Source organism: Coregonus lavaretus, assembly GCF_964263955.1.
Source record: "Coregonus lavaretus genome assembly, chromosome: 12".
NCBI lineage: Eukaryota > Metazoa > Chordata > Actinopteri > Salmoniformes > Salmonidae > Coregonus > Coregonus lavaretus.
The window spans coordinates 24,235,819-24,255,964 of NC_139999.1; the positions used below are offsets into that span (position 1 = coordinate 24,235,819).

Genomic DNA, 20,146 nt, shown 5'->3' on the forward strand with positions numbered 1-20,146 from the left:
ACTTGTGTCTCAATTAGGATTATGCCTTCTCTCTTTTCCCAGTTGTCTTTCAATCTCCCTGTCTATCAATGTTGCTATCAATGCACTGTGTTGTTGATATCGTATCCCTCTGACTGTGTTCCCTTACCTCTCTCGCAGTCTGTGGTTTCCTTAACCAGCCTGTCTCTCAGATGTGTTGGTGTGTCCTCTGCGGCCCGTTGAGCGTTTCCGAGACTTGCGTCCTGATGAGGTGGCTGACCTCTTCACCACTACCCAGAGAGTGGCTGACCTGGTGGAGAAACACTTCCAGGCTTCCTCCCTCACCATCGCCATACAGGTAATACTGTACACACTACCGTTGGTATCCAGAATTACATCTTAGGGCTGAATCCTAATTCCAAATCTACATCCCTTTGTTTATGTTTCTTCCGTTGTTCATTTCTGGTCCATATCAGACAGAAGAAAGTGTTTATTACTATTCAAGCTCAAAATTATTTTGAATAATGAATCATTGTGGGCCATATATCTATATATATATATATATATATATATATAATATATATATATATATATATATATATATATATATATATATATATATATAGAGAGAGAGAGAGAGAGAGAGAGAGAGAGAGAGAGAGAGAGAGAGAGAGAGAGAGAGAGAGAGAGAGAGAGAGAGAGAGAGAGACTGTAGATCTGCATTGGAATAAGAGGCATAACTCAGGAAAGTTGCACCGAGAGCCAACAGAAGAACCCCACCTACTGGAACAGGCAGGGTCTGACAGGCAGGCAGCCTATCATTTCACAGGCTCCGTCATTCTGCATAACTTGTGATATATATATTATATGGTAATGTTAAAATATCACCTAACTTGCTTGGTGGCCCTACACAGAAAATAATTTCATGTGTTTGAAAAAAGCAGGGAATAATGTTTACAGGGATATCATTTTCTTTGACTTGAGGGGTCTAGAGAAGTGATGATGTGAGATTAGTTGTGACAGCTCCGAGGTTAGAGTCATAAAAGTGAGGCACTGTATCAAGCAACACTCTCCGCAGGAGGGCTGCTGTATTCTGCATTGAGCGCCACACGACAAACAAAATCACACACCACAAACCTGAGAAAGGAGATGTTAAAATTAATTACTCCATAGACTTGCATAAACCTTACGTCATTATGCAGACTTTGTCACCAAATACATTTTTGTCATACAGATGTTCCTTTGAGGTCTCTCATTGCTCTTAGATATTTGTGTCCTCAATTCCCTATAGTGGAAAATGCATTAGAGGTATGCAGTCTGTAATGTGCTTTAACTTAACTCTATTGAACCAGTCAACTTGCCAAATACAAACTATTTCCACACACAGCTTTCATGTGACAGAGCGTGACACTAAAGCGAGAATATAGCTCGATGCCGAAGGACAGAAAGAAGACAAAATAAACAAATTAAAAACTTTTGAGATTCACGTGGCGATGGGGAGGTGCTGCCACGATTAATCTGAAATTAAAATCCTGTTGAATTATTAACGTAGGTATTCCTGAATTCTCTACCGTTCCTAATGATCTCGTTCTGTTCCCACCAGGATGGCCCTGAAGCCGGACAAACTGTGAAGGTGAGGACTTAATAATGCACTCCCTTTAAATTTATCATGAGGCCTCGGCAACAGTTATATGCTATTAAATAATCATTGTATTTCATTTGCCGGTCCCAAACTCTTGGCATATGTAAATTATTCAGTGATCTATTTTAAAATGCATTGTGTATATTATTGTGGGGGAAGATGGAATGACATGCGCTGAGACTCAGGGGCTATGGGGGCTGCCACTCTAAAGGGGGTGAACGGTGTCGGGGGATCCTACCCTTGCCTCCAGCACTGACAGTAGTTTAGAAAAACATTCTTCCCTTACTCTTCCTACTCTTTATCTGTAGTGAGATATAATAATATACAGTGCATTCAGAAAGTATTCAGACCCCTTTACTTTTTCCACATTTTGTTACGTTACAGCCTTATTCTAGAATGGATTACATAGTTTTTTCACCTCATCTATCTACACACAATACCCCATAATAACAAAGCAAAAACAGGTTTTTATAAATTTTTGCTAACGTATTAAAAATAAAATACTGAAATATCACATTTACAGTTGCAAGTCGGTTAGGACATCTACTTTGTGCATGACACAAGTCATTTTTCCAACAATTGTTTACAGACAGATTATTTCACTTATAATTCACTGTATCACAATTCCAGTGGGTCAGAAGTTTACATACACTAAGTTGACTGTACCTTTAAACAGCTTAGAAAATGATGTCATGGCTTTAGGAGCTTCTGATAGGCTAATTGACATCATTTGAGTCAATTAGAGGTGTACCTGTGGATGTATTTCAAGGCCTACCTTCAAACTCAGTGCCTCTTTGCTTGACGTCATGGGAAAATCAAAAGAAATCAGCCAAGACCTCAGAAAAAAATTGGTAGACCTCCACAAGTCTGGTTCATCCTTGGGAGCAATTTCCAAACCCCTGAAGGTACCACGTTCATCTGTACAAACAATAGTATGCAAGTATAAACACCATGGGACCACGCAGTCGTCATACCGCTCAGGAAGGAGACGCGTTCTGTCTCCTAGAGATGAACGTACTTTGATGCGAAAAGTGCAAATCAATCCCAGAACAACAGCAAAGGACCTTGTGAAGATGCTGGAGGAAACAGGTACAAAAATATCTATATCCACAGTAAAACAAGTCCTATATCGACATAACCTGAAAGGCCGCTCAGCAAGGAAGAAGCCACTGCTCCAAAACCGCCATAAAAAAGCCAGACTACGGTTTGCAACTGCACATGGGGACAGAGATCGTTCTTTTTGGAGAAATGTCCTCTGGTCTGATGAAACAAAAATAGAACTGTTTGGCCATAATGACCATCGTTATGTTTGGAGGAAAAAGGGGGTCGCTTGCAAGCCGAAGAACACCATCCCAACCGTGAAGCACGGGGGTGGCAGCATCATCTTTTTACGCTGCTGCTACTCTGTTAATTATCTATGCATAGTCACTTTAACTCTACCCACATGTACATATTAACCTCAACTACCTCAACTAGGCAAATACAATTTGATTTGATTTGATCATGCTGTGGGCGTGCTTTGCTGCAGGAGGGACTGGTGCACTTCAAAAAATTGATGGCATCATGAGGATGGAAAATTATGTGGATATATTGAAGCAACATCTCAAGACATCAGTCAAGAAGTTAAAGCTTGGTCGCAAATGGGGCTTCCAAATGGACAATGACCCCAAGCATACTTCCAAATTTGTGGCAAAATGGCTTAAGGACAACAAAGTCAAGGTATTGGAGTGGCCATCACAAAGCCCTGACCTCAATCCTATAGACAATTTGTGGGCAGAACTGAAAAAGCATGTGCGAACAAGAGGCCTACAAATGTGACTCAGTTACACCAGCTCTGTCAGGAGGAATGGGCCAAAATTGTGGTCCTCTGTAGCTCAGCTGGTAGAGCACGGCGCTTGTAACGCCAAGGTAGTGGGTTCGATCCCCGGGACCACCCATACACAAAAAAAATGTATGCACGCATGACTGTAAGTCGCTTTGGATAAAAGCGTCTGCTAAATGGCATATTATTATTATATTATAAAATTCACCCAACTTATTGTGGGAAGCTTGTGGAAGGCTACCCGAAACGTTTGACCCAAGTTAAACAATTTAAAGGCAATGCTACCAAATACTAGTTGAGTGTATGTAAACCTCTGACCCAATGGGAATGTGATGAAAGAAATAAAAGCTGAAATAAATTATTCTCTCTACTATTATTCTGACATTTCACATTCTTAAAATAAAGTGGTGATCTTAACTGACCCAAGAGAGGGAATTTTTAATAGGATTAAATGTCAGGATTGTGAAAAAGTGAGTTTAAATGTATTTGGCTAAGATGTATGTAAACTTCCGACTTCAACTGTAAATAAGGTATTTCTATTTTTTTTCTTTTTTTTTTATAAATTAGCAAACATTTCTAAAAACCTGTTTTCACTTTGTCATTATGGGGTATTGTGTGTAGATTGATGAGAATAATAAAAAAATCAATTTCAGAATAAGGCTGTAACGCAACAAAATGTGGAAAAACGAAAGGGGTCTGAATGCATTTAGCATACATTTTTACGTTATTGGTCACTTTGAGATTAATTGTATAATTGCTTTGGTTTTTATTAGCTTGTTGGGCAATCATAGTTCTGAAGTTTATAATCTGTTGTGATACATACCTCATATCTCAAACATTTAAATGTTATAGACTATGAATGCACAATGCAACATTCTATGCTGCAGTGTATTTGTTCAGAGACAAACTGTATTTGAACAAGTTTGTACCCTCCTCTTTTTATACGTATCACCTTAGTGCATATGTTAACTGTTATTCCCAAAGCCCACACACTGATTTCGTATTGCATATGGAACACAAGCTTAATTATACATTTATGGCAGTTGCCATGAGAGAAGTCTTTGGCCTGAACTGTGGAGGAATATTGAAATGTTAATGGTGTAATTTGAGCAGAGGACATTAAGGCAATGAATGTGTGGACGTGTTTTAATCATAGAGATGAAAGTCAATATTTGCAGAATATATTCAAGAATACTGAAATATACTGAAATATAGCTCATGTTAGGGTTTTGAAAAAAACTATGAATACACAAGGGTGTAAGGAGTTGCTTTATGTGCATTGATTTGATAATTCCATACCTACCACCCCCATCATTTGCATCCCCTTTCATTTATTTGATATACTTTGAAATGGCATTATTTGAAACAATGATTATGGTACTATTAGAAAGAAAATATACAAATAATTTGAATTAGTCTCAGCCTTGTGTATTTCTGGTATGTTTTTATTAAATATTTCCAGTATATTTCATAACACATTAGTGCATACTGTGTTAGATAATTTATAGTGTAATTACCATTTGTGACCGACTGCCTCGATTCGGTTTTATGTAGCAAAATTTGAAATGTTGTTTTTTACATTGGATAAAAGTATAGACTCAGAGCTAGAAAATTGTATATCATACACTGCAGTTGAGGAACAATGGGAAAGTCATTCTACTTTGAAAGTTGATAAACTTGTAACCCCACTTTTGAGAAAATGGCCCTTGAATGTTTTGGAACACCTACTGGAGAGCTCTTCTTTGTCTACACCTATTCAGCATCATTCACACCCTCTTAAGTCTTAGCCCCACCCATCTCTTTAACGATTCACATGTGAGGCCATGTGCTAAACAGAGTGAGTAAGGTAGTGTAGTAAACAACCAAATATTTCAAGACTAAAAGTGGTGAAAGGAGTAGCCTACAATAAGGAAAAACAGGTAAAAATACACTTTATCTAGACCTTGGCCTATATCCTAATCTGACTTTGGTACAGGTCATGTTGTTCTTCACATTACCATCTCTGGTATCGTTTTTTTTTCAGGTGGCAGCAAACATGTTTGTCATGTGTCAGTCACAGAGTTTCTAAACCATACTGTACTGTCTTTGAGTCAGTCATGTGCGTGGTCTAAATAACTCAACTGGCTAGTTTGCCTGTCTGTAAAGAAAAGGGTGGGCTGTGCTTGATCCTGTTGCTCTGATTGGATAGAGTGAAACTGTATTTCTCTGGCCACTCGCTTCATCATTTCACCCGATCACTTTTCCTCGCATGTTTTCGGTCTGATCATTTAGATTGCTGCTGCCTGCTACTATGATAAATCACATGGCGAGGATGTTTGCTATCAAGCTATCAATGTGCATAATATCTAAATTGAGGACACACAGACACACACACACACAAAGCCCTCCGCACGCTGCTTCTAATCTGCAGCTTTCTTTCAGTGAGAACTTGCAGGGAGGTATTTTGCCAACATCTATTTAGGCATATTAAAACACTTAAACACTCCGATCATGAGTATCATCCGATCCGACTATCAACTGTCAATTTACGGATACGATTACGAATACGAGTATGGCTATGTAAACACACCCCTACCAGACACACTTGTCTAAATTGATGGGTCATGTGAAAGAAATGCTATAACCACCCCCCAGTCACATCTAGCTAAGTGGATGGGTCACTATTGTCTAGACATGTACACATGTTCATGAAATACAGTATATGGCCGTAATCACCCCCAGACACTCCTGGCTAACTTGATGGGTCGTGTAATCATCTGGTGAAGTAGAGTCTTTTGTTTAGACATGTAGCTTGATAGCTAGCTAGCTAAACAATGAACCATAATACCAACCCATACTACTAGCAATACAAACTGAGTGTCATAGCTAGCCACCATGCATTAAATGCTGTAGTAACCAGGTTCAATATTAACTAGCTAGCTAACATTAGGCTATAACTAGCAATGCAAATGGTTTTCTGAGATACAAATAATATTACTACACAGATCATACATGTATCGTTAGCGAGCCAGCAAGCTAACGTTCGCTAGCTAGCTAACAGTACGCTTTAACTTGCAATGAAAACGACTTTCTGACTAAAAAACCATATAATATCTGAAAATATAGCTACACTTTTACCCGTATACATAGATGTATGCTTCATGGCAGACTAGAACACCTTTAACTTTTTGTACGCATTGTGTCAAGTCACTCGGTTTACACTGACCGTGTGCAGAAAGTAGTCCATAACAACTTTTTTCCACTGATCTTTGTCAATAGCGCCTGCTAAATTCAGGGCAGCAATGTTGTTGAGAGCAGTAGCAACACTTTTGCATTTATATAATTTATTAAAAAGCGTTAGTGGTTAAGAGCGTTGTGCCAGTAACCGAAAGGTCGCTGGTTCTAATCCCAGAGCCAAATGCCCAAAAAACGAATTTTGATCAAATAAAATTGTTTTCGTTCAAATGCCTCTCCTGTGAAGTAGTGACGTGCGACATACGCCTAGCTTCCTGAAACGGGTCACTTTTTACCATGTGATTACTTAAGTAAATACCTGGCCATTTCTCTACCGTGAAATAAAGTGCCACTGAGATGTGAAAAAGTCACGAATCCTCAGACGAAACCATCATCAGAAACACAGCACATTCCCAACCTGCTCTGGCAGCTTCTGCACACTAAAGATTTGAATGGGCATCCAAGGAATTTGCCTGAGAACAAAGGTACTTATTTGAAGAGGTCTTTGAATAAGTGTTACATCCTCTTCAAATGGCACCCGGTTCCCTAGATAATGCCTCCGCCATTGAAATGTTTAATCACCTAAGAAGCGCATTTAAAGTCAAAAGCCTTTTCATTTTTCTGGCAGAGGAGGAAAGACAGCCTCAAACACATAAATGTATGCTGTTATTTACTGTAATAGGCCAGTAGTGGTTTTGATTTATCTGTTTAATATTCTGTATGGGTTGTCTAGGCATGTGTGGAACAAGCAGGTCATTGAGGTTTGTTATCTCACATCACATCATATATAGGCTCAATCAGGCATTACGGCTCTTAGGATTTCTTATCTGTATTGGGAGTATTGTGGTGGATAATGTTAATTTCATGTGAACCTGAGAAATGTCAGACAGGCAGACAGGCGTGCTTAGCGGCCCCTCTCAGGTGGGGTGCCTTTAGGAGGGTGGTAGGGGTGGTCCCTCTGTCATAGCATATTTGGTGTGCCTTTTAAAAGTAAAGGTTAGCTTTCAGAACAGCTCGGACCACTTTTCAACAGTAGGTGAGCCGACTCCTCAGAAGCTTCATGCTGTCTGATTGAATGGAGGAACTCATATTGACTGAGCCCATTGTTGAAGTATCTGCTTTATACACCATCCATGTTATTGCCCTGAAATATCGATTAACCTTAAAACTTATCCAAACCACTTTGTTTTGTTGTAATCCAACTCGGACAGAAAGCATATCTTCTCTATACTCAGAAGGCCTTCAGCCAATAAGAGACAGCCTCCTTTATTACTACTTCTAAAATTCTGTTTTCTTTTGTCATTTCCGCTCACTATCAACGCTTACTATAAATTCAAGTAATTACCTTTAGAAAGCAAAATAGAGCACTAGAATTCACCATCACATAGCGATGTAGGATCTTAATTTGATCACCCTGTTGCACGAGAATTTATGTATTTCAGGTTTAAATAGGCTTCTGAAGTTTGTAATTTCCACTTTGAAATTTCAGACTTGATATTCCCGTACGAAATGTTTTGCTACCCTAAAGAAATGTCCATGAATTATAATCCACATAATAATTCACATTTCCTGTTGCTGCAGGATTAATTTCCTGTTGTAGCAAACTGGCTCAAATTAAGATTCTACATCTGTAATAGATGGTTCTGGAGGCTGTTGTTTTCCATTGCTTCTTGTTGTCTGCGCCGTTAATGTTGTTTTTACACCCGCCTTGTCTTCTTCATGCTCATTAGCCTCACGCTGCACGCTAGAAACATCTATCCTCTCCAGCCCAACCCTACACCAGATTCACAGTCTATCTGCTAATGGGACTGCTGAACACACAGCATCACCTCACCAACAACACTCCACATAACCTACTCTACCTGCTTAAAGGATGGCCTTTCTTACTTGTCCTATACTATTGATTATTTTCCTCTTTCTCTAATTTGAATAACGATGACATGAGATGTCTGTTCTTGGGCACAGTTGCTGTTTTGGGTGTTTTTTCTAACAGGTCAGGGTTTCAAATGTGCCCCTGGGCCAGCTGTCTTTTAGCCTGACCAGTTTCTAAATCAACTTTAAAATACTCTGCATGAATAATAAATGAATGCAAAGTCCTGCAGTCAGGCCATTTTGAAGCCAGATTTGATCTGATCTAGAGAATGCCCCCAAAACCCAACTAGTGTGTGGAGAGAAGATGGTGGTCATACTACACCCCCAGAGAAACAAAGCTTTGCCATCCATTTTTCACAAAACCAATTTTTCATCCTGTGATTGTTTGAGATTAAATTGTTTTTTTGTCTGTCAATACAAACAAGGTCAAATAGCAATGTATTTTTTGCTATCTTCAATTAGATTCAAACCGAAGGGAAGGTTGGCTTTTGGATTATCGTGAAATCGCCTGCATCAAATATTCTCTCATTGTCAGTGAGTGCCATCACTGGGAAACGCAACAGGGAAGCTCTCAGCCATGAACAAAAGGCAGTAATAAAGAAAAGTTGTTCTATCACTGTTCCTTAACCCACTGAAATAATCTACATATTTTATCCAGTAATTTTGAACATGCAGTAAATCTGAATTAGAGGCCTGCCTGGTCCCTTTATGAGAACATATTATCTGGTGCACCAAGCACACTGGCTACAGTGCTGCCCCACCTCCATTTATCAACTGGATTATTGCAGTCATGTGCTCTCACGCTGGCAATAAAAAATGACTCTTTGATTGAATAAGAGAGAGGCAGTCTATGGAGGCAAATGCACTTTTATAAACTCTGTGCCAGGAGTTTCACAAAGACAGAAGACAAATCTTTGTATTAGAATGATGGAATTGAGTTTATTTTCATTTTATGGAAAATGTAGGGGTGATTATAGTTATTCATCATGTGGACGGCTCTGTTTGGTACATGTTTGTTGCTGTGTGTGTGCACGGAGAAGGGCCATGATATCTACATTGCTGTATGAAAACAAAGGAGAATGTGCTGAAATGTAGAAATATTAACAATATAACCAGTGAAGCCGGGTTGTGTGCTGGTTTGATGGCACAGTCATTGTTTATGAAAGAACCGGATGAACCGGGGAGGTTGATTCTCATTATTTGATTGACAGTTGCAGAGGTCCTGTTTTTGCTAAATGGCTATATTCCTATCAGTCATTTGCATTCTGTACAGGCAGCACTCTCACTGTTGATGTGTATGGGGGGGCATGCTGACGAGATAACCTAAGGGCTTGACCAATGACCCAGCCAACTTCAAAACAGATCACTGCCACATGGTTCTGGGTTAATTAGGGCTTCAGGTGATCCTAGAATGGCAGAGTAGGCCATTTGTTACTGCCACATATGGCTGATTGCAACTGTTTAACAATGCAGTAGGTGTTGAATACCTTTCAACACACCCGCAATTAATGTTAGTATGGTACCTCACAAAGTAGGACCTCACTCTAAAGCAGGGTTGTGCAACTTTGATAGGGGTGGGGGCCACCAAAAATCTGAACTCATCATGAGGGGCCACAGTGGCTCGCGGGTCTGCGTACCCACTGACATGCAGTCAGAGCTGGCCCTAAGCGATTTTTTAAAATATATTTTGCCATGGGGGTGTAGACAGGTCTCTAAAGTGCGACCAATTTGGTGGCATATATGTGAAATATTTTGCTGTCTGACCTGCAGTTTTAATTTGGGAGCACCTGTGCAAAAAACGTTTTTTACATTTTTGTATTAATTGTTGTAATGATAAGGCTTCGCTATAATGTAAATGTAAGATGTCTATACCATTGTTTCCCGAACACCGATTCATTAGCATCATGCTTACGCCATTTATGCAGCGAAAATTGTTTGTTTCTAGCCCAAACAGTTCAAAAGATCCAACCCATATTACCTGCGCAATGTTTCCTTCTTGGGGGGCTGCATTTTACAATCGTAAACCATGTCGTGGGCCGTTATAAAACTATTCACAGGTAGTTAACCATTTGTTTTACACCTTGTTCAGTCATGTTTGTTACCTCATTAGCTAGCTAGCTAACAACCTGAACTTTACCAGTATATCCAAACATTTGGGGGCACAGAAGAAAGGAAAAAGGGATAGCTTATTCAGGAGATCAATGATCATAGCAATGGATGAATGACTGATTCATGTGGTCATCACAAACTTGATGTGTACAGTTTTCTATGGAATGCATCTCAATAGGAAAATAGTGCTTTTACATCATGTAGAAACCTAATATTCCAGAAATGATTTTTTAATTTCAATGACAGGTATTTCTATCAACATTTAAACTTTTTATAATAAACAAATGTATTTACAGGGTTACATATTAGTTTCCAGGGCACAGCGTGCTTCAGAAGTAGCTAGAATTATTTTTATTTTGTGCTCTGTAAGGGTTGGTGTGAGGTGTGACCCAGGTGCGGTGCAGGATAGACAGTAGGCAGTAGGCAGAGATGGTGAAACAAGGATCTTCACTGGTGGTCCCAAAACCAGGAGACAAAATAACGGACTTGTCACGATAAAATAGAGGAGCAAATTGGTCTCCATAAACAGGCTGACAGCAAACATACGAAATACTAACTATGACTGAAAACAACAATGAAACAGGGAGAACACTTCTCAAGTACCTGTACATACGTCTCGCGATCAGACACTGATTAGTACTGTTTGGCATCGAGAAACTAGCAGAGAAACCGAGCAAGGGAACACAGGGAAGTGAGGGCATAAATACACAGGTGAACAGGTAGACACAGGTGACACCAAAATGATAATGATTAGTCCAGACTGTGAGTGAGGAGGTGCCTAAGGTTGTCGGAGGATGACACCTAGTGGGTCGCTCCGGAACTGTGACCCCCTCCTGTAACAGTGCTCCTAACTTTTTTAATATTGGAGCACCAGTGCTATCAATGAAAATTGTTAATTTAGAGCCCTGGGCGTAGAAAACATGTTGCAGTTTTAAAGCAAGTTTGCTGCAATTCTACACATTTTGCCATGGGGCGGAGAGAATATTTTGCAATTTTATAACTAATTTCTTGCAATTCTACACATTTTGCGATAGGGTGGAGAGAAATGTTTGTAGTTTTTAATATGATATCTGAGTGAGAGTGACTAACAAAATCAATGGGTCCCCCCGGTCAGTAATTCGACCATGATTAAAAATACCTGATATTTACAGTGTAACATATTTTAAGACGGCAATTTGCCATGGTTCAGTAAAGACTATGTAGTAGTAAAATACAGAGGTTATGCTGTGTCTTGGGGCTGGTGACTAACCCTCATGCTAGCAGTCACAACACATCACATTCAGGCTGAGCCGTAGTCAAACACACCACCTTTTACACAGGGCTCCTAGCAGAGGCATGACAATGGACTTTGCAAACATAATGGCTTATTCCAATGTTAGCATTCGACTCATTAATCTTGATGGTGGCACGTTTGAGTGTGTATGAGCCCTTTATAGAGAGAGAAATTGAGAGCATATGCATTGAAACTGCGTTGAAGTGCAAAGCAAAGGGGACCGATCAAACACAAAGCAAGATGAATCTTCCTGTAAATTGCTGGCTGTTGTTTTTTAGCGAGAGGTGGTTTGGCGGTGGAAGCAAAGAATGGTGGGACAGATCTTCCTCTCTTCCTCTAATTAGTAGCTCCTGCTTGGAGCAACGGTGGCTCCTGCACCCCCTGCCTTAATGGGAACACAGCTGTTTGTGACAAAATAAATTTGTCTGCCTGTCTGACTAGATTTCACCTAAACAAAAAAAACGCTCTATAGCCATTTGCACATGTGTCTCTGCAGTCAGAAACTAATTAAAAGACATATGTTTTTATTATGTTTGGAGAAACTTTACATACCTCTCAGAACGTAGCACATACAAACTATCATACAGCTCTGTATGAAGGACGTTCTAAATGAGTAGGCCTGTGCTGTGTGTGAGTTCTTTGAACAGGGTATGGTGACCAATTATGGATGGAAAATAAAGCATAACGAAGTATCCAGAGACTGATGAGGGGACGTTGGAGGGGATGACATTGAACTTTGACCCCCAGTATCTGCATGTGTCTAATCAGGGAGGCAATGAGACAGAACAGATATACTGTGAGTGGGACTAAGATGGAATTGTTTTCTATTAGCTTTATTAAGATAGGTATAGTCCTATATTAGTTGGGGTATAAGGAAATATTGGTTCCACTTACTGTGTGCTTTGCTTTGTTCCTGCATAAATACACTTTCAAATAGTGATATTGTAGAGCCCCCAACTCCCCCATTTCAGAGCTAGTGACACTGCTGCTGTAAATCTAATCCAGGAAGTCAGACTTCCACTACCTTGCAGGTTCTAATTCCTTTACCAGTGTGAATCCCAGTCAAGGCCAGGCATGACAGCTGCCGTGTCTTATGAGGGGAGACATATTGAGCCCATGCAGAGTGACCGCTTGCTGAGCATGTGGGCATCAAACTGTCTGAAACTCACCCCACACATTCTGCAGTCAGTCAGGGTCTATGATCTCCCATCCCACCCTTCACATTTCTGGCATGCAGGCTTTTGCACACTTCCTGTATGCCGGCCTCTGCCTACCTCACTAAGCACTGTTTAAAATGTATTTTTGATGAATACCGCTGCCGCCGACTTCTCTTCAAGGTTTACCTCAAGGTAGGCAGATTTAATAATGCAGACATTATGCAAATCGACTCATTAAATAGAAAATGTGGCAACAAAGCGGAGGCCTCAAAACATGTTATCTTGTTTGTAGCATTTATAAACACTTATTCACACAGCCTGTGCTGTTTATCATAGCCGAGTAATGATAAATGAATAAAAGCCAGCAATTAGGTTATTATGCTCTAGATGAGTGTATTGCACTGCACAGACCCCCTGATAAACTGGCTGGCTGACAGCTGATGATATTGTTGTCTTGTGTTTTGTGAGTATCGATACTGATGAGGTTTTGGCACTGAGAAAATTTAGAAGCAGTCACAACTGCCTGTCTCACCCCATCCACTAGGTTCACAACACAAATGTACTGCTAGTACAGAGCAAGAGACAGAAACTGTCATCTTTTAGTACTTCAGTGTGTTGTTTTGCTCAAACTACAAATGTACCAACCTCCTTGAAGTTGTTTTGACTTAATTCACATCGGAGTGCATGTGGCTGTTTTAAAATGCTGTTTGAGGTTAGGACCTGTAGATAAAAGTGAGCCCCAGAGTTCAAATGGCCCTTCTTGATATTTTATACACAGCTTTGCTGAGTAGCCAAAGTTCATGATATAGAACTCTTAAAGGTGCACTATGCAGAAATCGCTCCGACATTTCCTGGTTGCTAAAATTCGAATAGTTTGGCTAATTTCAGTTTATGTGACAAAACAAGCAAGTATAGTGTAGAGAATCATTGTACCATCTAAACCACTGTGAAATATATTTTCCATAACCAAAAATATTGTATTTTCAGCTGTTTGAAGCTGGTGTACAAAACCGAAAGTAAAAGACACAAAAAACAAAACTTAAGAGTGCCATGCATAGAAAAGTGCACATAGAACAGAACTACCGCTTCTTAGACTTGCTTTCAATGACAATGACAGATCTATAACTCCCAAAAAGTTACATATTGCAGCTTTAAAGTTGGATATCAGTTGTGTTTGTCAGTTAATTTCCCCTGTCAGTTTAGTTCCTTAATGTGCTGTCAACTCTGAGAATGATGAGATAAGTGAGATGTTCCGAGCCAGAAAAGAATAAGACAGTTTGCCTCATGTCATTGATTTTATTTATCATGTACAAAGTTGACAGTCTGTGCTTACATGATCCTAACAAACACAGGATGTGTTGTCATTTGTGTTCTGTAAGCTAATCAAACTGTTTTGAAGATACTTCTGAGAATGCTCTTGTTAAGTAAGAGCTGTGTACTCTAAAGAACTGTCACAAGTATTCAGAAGGTCCAAGAGGCTGCTTTGTGTGGGAGTGATTTCTTACATCTGAATAGCCTTGACAGTACACTTTCTCTATTCACGTTGATGCTTATACAAACGCGATGATGTGCTGTTCTCCCACAATGCCAGTGGCAGAAACACAAAGACTGTTGACAATTTGCAAAATGCACTATGACAATTTGCAAAATGTGTTTAATACCATCTCTGAAATAATGTCGGAGGTAAGCCTATTCCCTGTGAATGTGGCTTACTGTCATGTTAATTGTAACTGTGTCTTTCATTTTTCATATTGATTTATTCTGTTTTACTTAGAGACATAATAATTATATATACCAGGGTTTGCTTCATGACAAGACAAAGGAACTAATCAACTGAGACAATATACAAAATGACATGTACAACTTTGCCACTTTATTATACAGGACTTACTCCATTAATTCCTCATGTGGTTGTTGTGTTAGGAACACTGCTGCTGAACTATTCATTTAACTAACATCTAGTTGTAGTCTGCCATTTTAGTGGATTTATTTGCATTATTTGAAGTATGCAAACTTTCAGCAATCTAGAACCAAGTGGATTGCTGATTAAAACTCAAGCATACGTAAGTGCTGGGGACATTAGCATCATGAGGACATTGTTTCTTCAGTTTGAGCGTGTTGTCTTTCATTTCAGAGGAGTCTCTCGTTCTCTACTTGTCCTTCATTATGTTATCACTAGCTAATGACTTTTTTTTACTCCGTAAAACTTTGTTGCAGATTTGCATAGTGTAAGATAAATGTTTGCATCGTCTAATTATCTTTCCTGTTTTAATGTGTGTGTTTTTTCTTCTTCTACGTAAATACGTAGCAGTTGTTCTGCGACATTACCACACTAATAAGCACCCAAGGAAAGCTGCAAGTTGGAAACTAACTGTGCAGATGGCCAAGCTTGTGACAGCACGAGGCAAGGGGGAACAGAAAAGGATGTCTGACAAAGTCAATTTAAGTTTTAAAAGCATAAAATTAAGGAGTCTCGGTGGTATACAGGTGGTACGCTTGGCGGAATGTACTGTAACCCTCCTGTGATTTACAGCGTTGCCTCACCACCAGGTTGTGAATTAATGAAAGATGTCTCTGGATAGGGCTGTTGTCAGTTCAGTCTGTTACAAGAGTACCTGGCACAGCATAGTATGTATGTCTCTCTGGATGAGTGAATAACATAATATCTCATTGTGTCTTTTCAGCATGTTCACGTGCACGTCCTCCCCAGGAAGGCAGGTGACTTTGAGAGAAATGACAATGTCTATGATGAGGTAAAGTAGAGCGTTTTAAAAGTTATTTCGCCTTTCCCACTACATTGGTTTGAGTTCTTATGACCAAACATTGATATTCAATATGACACACTGGCTGTTTAAATTCCTCCAGGGTAGGAGTTGTTTTTATCATACAGTTCTCTTACATTTCTCAGTAATGCACTAGCTCACCTGTAGCTCAAAATAATAGCTTTAATTAAACATGTTAGAGCTGGGGTTGAACAAACGTCAATACACCCTGAGGCCTTTTCGGGAACTAAAATCACCAAACCAATGAACCACAATACTTCAATACACAAATAATGAACATGCCTTTCATAGTGATTTAAATTTCCCTGTGACATTTTAAATTTGTAAAAAGAGAGGCCACACCAAATGAATATCAATGACTAAGTTTGACATGCATATTCTAATAACCACATCTAATAAAAACAAGCTTGACTATAGTTCCCTAAAGAGCCAGAGGCTGAAATAGAACGCATCCACATCTGTGACCCACCAGCCAAATACAAATAGGTTTGTTTTTAATTTGCATGTGATCATAAGGGTTATTTTGAAAGCAGCTATGCCATTTATATTGTTGATGTCACACGCTGCAAATTATAAATTTTTTCTCTGAGATATTTTGCTTCACAATGAATAATCACCCAGTGTTGTCTCCCCCCATACCTTACCACTGTTAAGTGTTTTATAACTCAAACCGTGCACATTTACTCTCTCATAAAGACTATTTAAGAGGCAATATAATAGTTTAACCACTTTCCTCCTTCACAGTGTGAAACTAGTGAGAAATGTAGCACAGGGTTTTCAATCTCTATTTGTGTGATACCGTGGGTAGTGAATATACAATGTAATCTTAACTTCAGACCCACGTCATCCAGTCACAGCCTCTGATTGGCTGTATTTCTGATTAGGACATTACATAATGATTGGTTGATGTCTCTGATGTCAGTGACTAGGCCAATTACCCCAGATAGTCAATCAGTGGCCGTGTTCACTACAAGGCTGGCTTTGGGGCAGGCACCGAGGCTCCACAGTCTGGGGTGTTTATCATTGCAGAGAAAGGGATGGGACTCTGGAGTGTGATTTTATTTGTCACTTTATTTAGACGAAGTGACACGGCGCGGTAGATTCACGCAACGTGGTCATAAAGAGCCTGTCCCCACGCCTGACAACCACTCTAAGAGATACAGTCAGCAGCCTCTCTCTTGCTCTCGCTCGCTCTCGCTCTCTCTCTTGCTCTCTCTCTGATATAACACTTGCCATTTCCAATTTTCTTAGCAGTGTCACCTTGCCAAAAAAAGCTGTCATGGCATATTAGACTTGTTTTGTCTCTTCTCTTTCACGAATGTTCTTTGTCATGTGCTTTGAATGTACGAGCTTGTCAGTAGTCATAATGGAGACAACAGCAAATGCTTAGGTTTTGTCTTCGTCTCTCACCGAACTAGATGCTGTAGCTATACAAAGTTTCATGCAGATGCACTACTATAAAGTGTGTACTGTACAAAACATACTTTGTCAAGTTCATCTGACATCTTTACAATTTATATATGCAACCGGCTCAATTCGGTCTTATGTAACAAAATTTGAAATCATGTTTTTTACATTGGATAAAAGTAGAGACTCAGAGCTAGAAAATTGTATATCATACACTACAGTTGAGGAACAATGGGAAAGTAACTCTGCTTTGAAAGTTGATAAACTTGTAACCCCACCTTTGAGAAAATGGCCCTTCAATGTTTTGGTACACCTACAGGAGAGCTCTTCTTTGTCTACACCTATTCAGCATCGTTCACACCCTCTTAAGTCTTTGCCCCACCAATCTCTTTAAAGATTCACATGAGGCCATGTGGTAAAGAGAGTGAGTAAGGTAGTGTACTAAACAACCAAAGATTTGAAGACTAAATGCTTGTTTATACTATGTCTATCGACAGTTGTCACAGTGACAACATGAACATTCTATTGTCATCCGACATCAAACTTGTCGTTGTCGTTATGAAAAAGTATAAACACAAAAACGACAGGCTGCATGACATCAGTAGCCTGGTGGTCCAAAATACCATAATTGGTGTATTTTAACACCAATAAACCCAGCCGTTTAAAAATGAATTTAGTATGTCAATCTAGCAAACCAGGCAACTAAAATAAACTTTCTAAACAATGTTTTGGTTCGTTTCTAGCTTATTAGCTGGCTAGCTAACATTAAGTTAGCTAGCTAGCCAGTTCAAATAATGACCATATCATATAGCTGACAACATCTTAACTTTAGCTAATTTGTATTCATTATTACAGGAAAATAAACTCATAACAAGATCATTATTTACAAGTTAATGGCAAGCTATTGACAGAAAAGAGCTTACAGTAGTGAGTGTGACAAAATAAAAGCAGGGAATTCTACTGGAGAATCTTAGAACTTGGACACTGTCTCATTGGCCTAACGTTATATCCTAATTTGACTTTGGTGCGGGTCATGTTGTTCTTCACATTACCATCTCTGGTAAACACACACTATATCAAATAAAATCAAAGTTTATTTGTCACATGCACAGGATACAGAAGGTGTAAACAGTACAGTGAAATGGTTAGTTGCATAGTGGAGTCTTTTGTTTAGACATATAGCTAGCTAGCTAAACAATTAACCAAAATCCCAACTCATAATGTTACTACCCTGCATGAATCTACAGGTAGCTAAAGCTAACCAACTATGTTCAATGTTAGCTAGCTAGCTAACATTAGGCTATAACTAGCAATGCAAATAGCTCTGAGATAGGAATATACGAATAATACTACATAGATCATACACGTAACGTTAGCTAGTGAGCTAGCCAGCCAGCTAACGTTAGCTAGCTAGCTAACAGTACACTTTAACTTGCATTGAAAACGGACAAAATTAGAAATGTATAATATCTGAAAATGTAGCTAGCTAGACTTTCTTACCCGTATACATGGATGAACGCTTCACCCTCTCTGTCACGGATGCCATGGTTGCCCTTAGTTTGAAGATGTAATCCAGAGACAGGTGTTTTAACAACAGCCTTCTGTGTGTTCTCTTTTCGACTCTCTCCGCATATTTGCAATCAAATGCCTAAATCTTCTCCAAATTCTTAGCTATCATACTCTGCTTCCACCGGGCATTCTACTGATTTCAAAACTCTGAGAGCATTAGCAACACTTTTGCAATTCTTCATGAGATCTTTCAAAAAAGCTGCATTAGAAAGTATTACCTACACATACTGAGCAGCTCATGTTATAGACAGAAGCGTGCTACATGCCAAACCAATCCAAACTCATCTCTCGGCATGTCCAGCCAATCATGGCTAGTGGGAAGGTTCCGGTCTTTTTCCGTGGCTAAACCAACTAGGCTCGTAATTTAACAATTGTATTCGTATTTACAGATGGCATACAAGTTTTGTTATTAAGGCACATGAAAGTTCACATGTTCCAGAAGGCATTTCTGCCACAAAACTAATTTTGATAAAATAAATAATAATTATGTTCAAATGCCTCTCCTATGAAGTAGTGGCGCGCGACATACTCCTAGTTTCCTGAAACAAGTCACGTATGCTTTCCCAGCAGTATGGTGAAAGACAGAGAGACATAAACAAAGATACATTATATTGTTGTAATGTGGCCTGCAGTAGCAACATGTGCCGTAGCGTGCCCTGCATTGAAATAACTTGCTCCAAAAGGTCAGAGTGGATATCAGATGAACATGATTGGAAAGGTGAAGGATTTCACTGTGTGGAGAATGATGCTGTAATAATCATTACAGTGGGCGAGTAGAAATATCCCAGCCATAAAAATCTACTTGACCTTGGTAATGCTCATCAATGGTCAAGTTATACACTTACAATGAATCATGTCAAACACCCAATTAGCTACTAACTGAAAATAGATCACAGCTATGAATGTGATGGCCTACAGTCTCTGGGGGCTTTGAGAGTTTGTTAGATGGAGAGAGAGAGAAAGACAGAGAAAAGGTTTGAAAGGCGTAGAGAGTTAGATGCCTGCCCCACAACATGGTAAGCATTGTGTATTTGCACCTCAGCAGCCTTCTGCCCAGACACCACTCATTACACCTTTTAAAGGTCAGCGCTTTTCAAAAATACGTGCTTTGACCTTTTAATCAGCCAAGGGGGAAAAAAACATGGAATCACATTTGGCATTCGTTTAACACAGATTTTATCTAATATAATAATATATGGCATTTAGCAGACACTTTTATCCAAAGCGACTTAGTCATGCATGCATACATTTTACATATGGGTAGTCTCGGGAATTGAACGCACTATCCTGGCGTTGCAAACGCTATTCTCTACCAGCTGAGCTACAGAGGCTAATCTTTCT

At 39.4% G+C, this 20,146-nt stretch overlaps 1 protein-coding gene across 2 annotated transcripts in view; it reads left to right on the top strand.

Annotated features, from left to right (window-relative positions):
• Nucleotides 1-20,146, top strand: part of LOC311138462 (bis(5'-adenosyl)-triphosphatase-like) — a 341,753-nt gene that overhangs the window by 275,183 nt on the left and 46,424 nt on the right. Inside the window, exons 5-7 of one of the 2 annotated variants that reach the window (XM_084173146.1) lie at nucleotides 171-316; nucleotides 1,562-1,591; nucleotides 15,731-15,799. In XM_084173146.1, the coding sequence (XP_084029272.1) occupies nucleotides 171-316; nucleotides 1,562-1,591; nucleotides 15,731-15,799 (245 nt within the window). The remainder of the gene's footprint in view (nucleotides 1-170; nucleotides 317-1,561; nucleotides 1,592-15,730; nucleotides 15,800-20,146) is intronic. The other variant, XM_084173147.1, reaches the window with a different exon arrangement.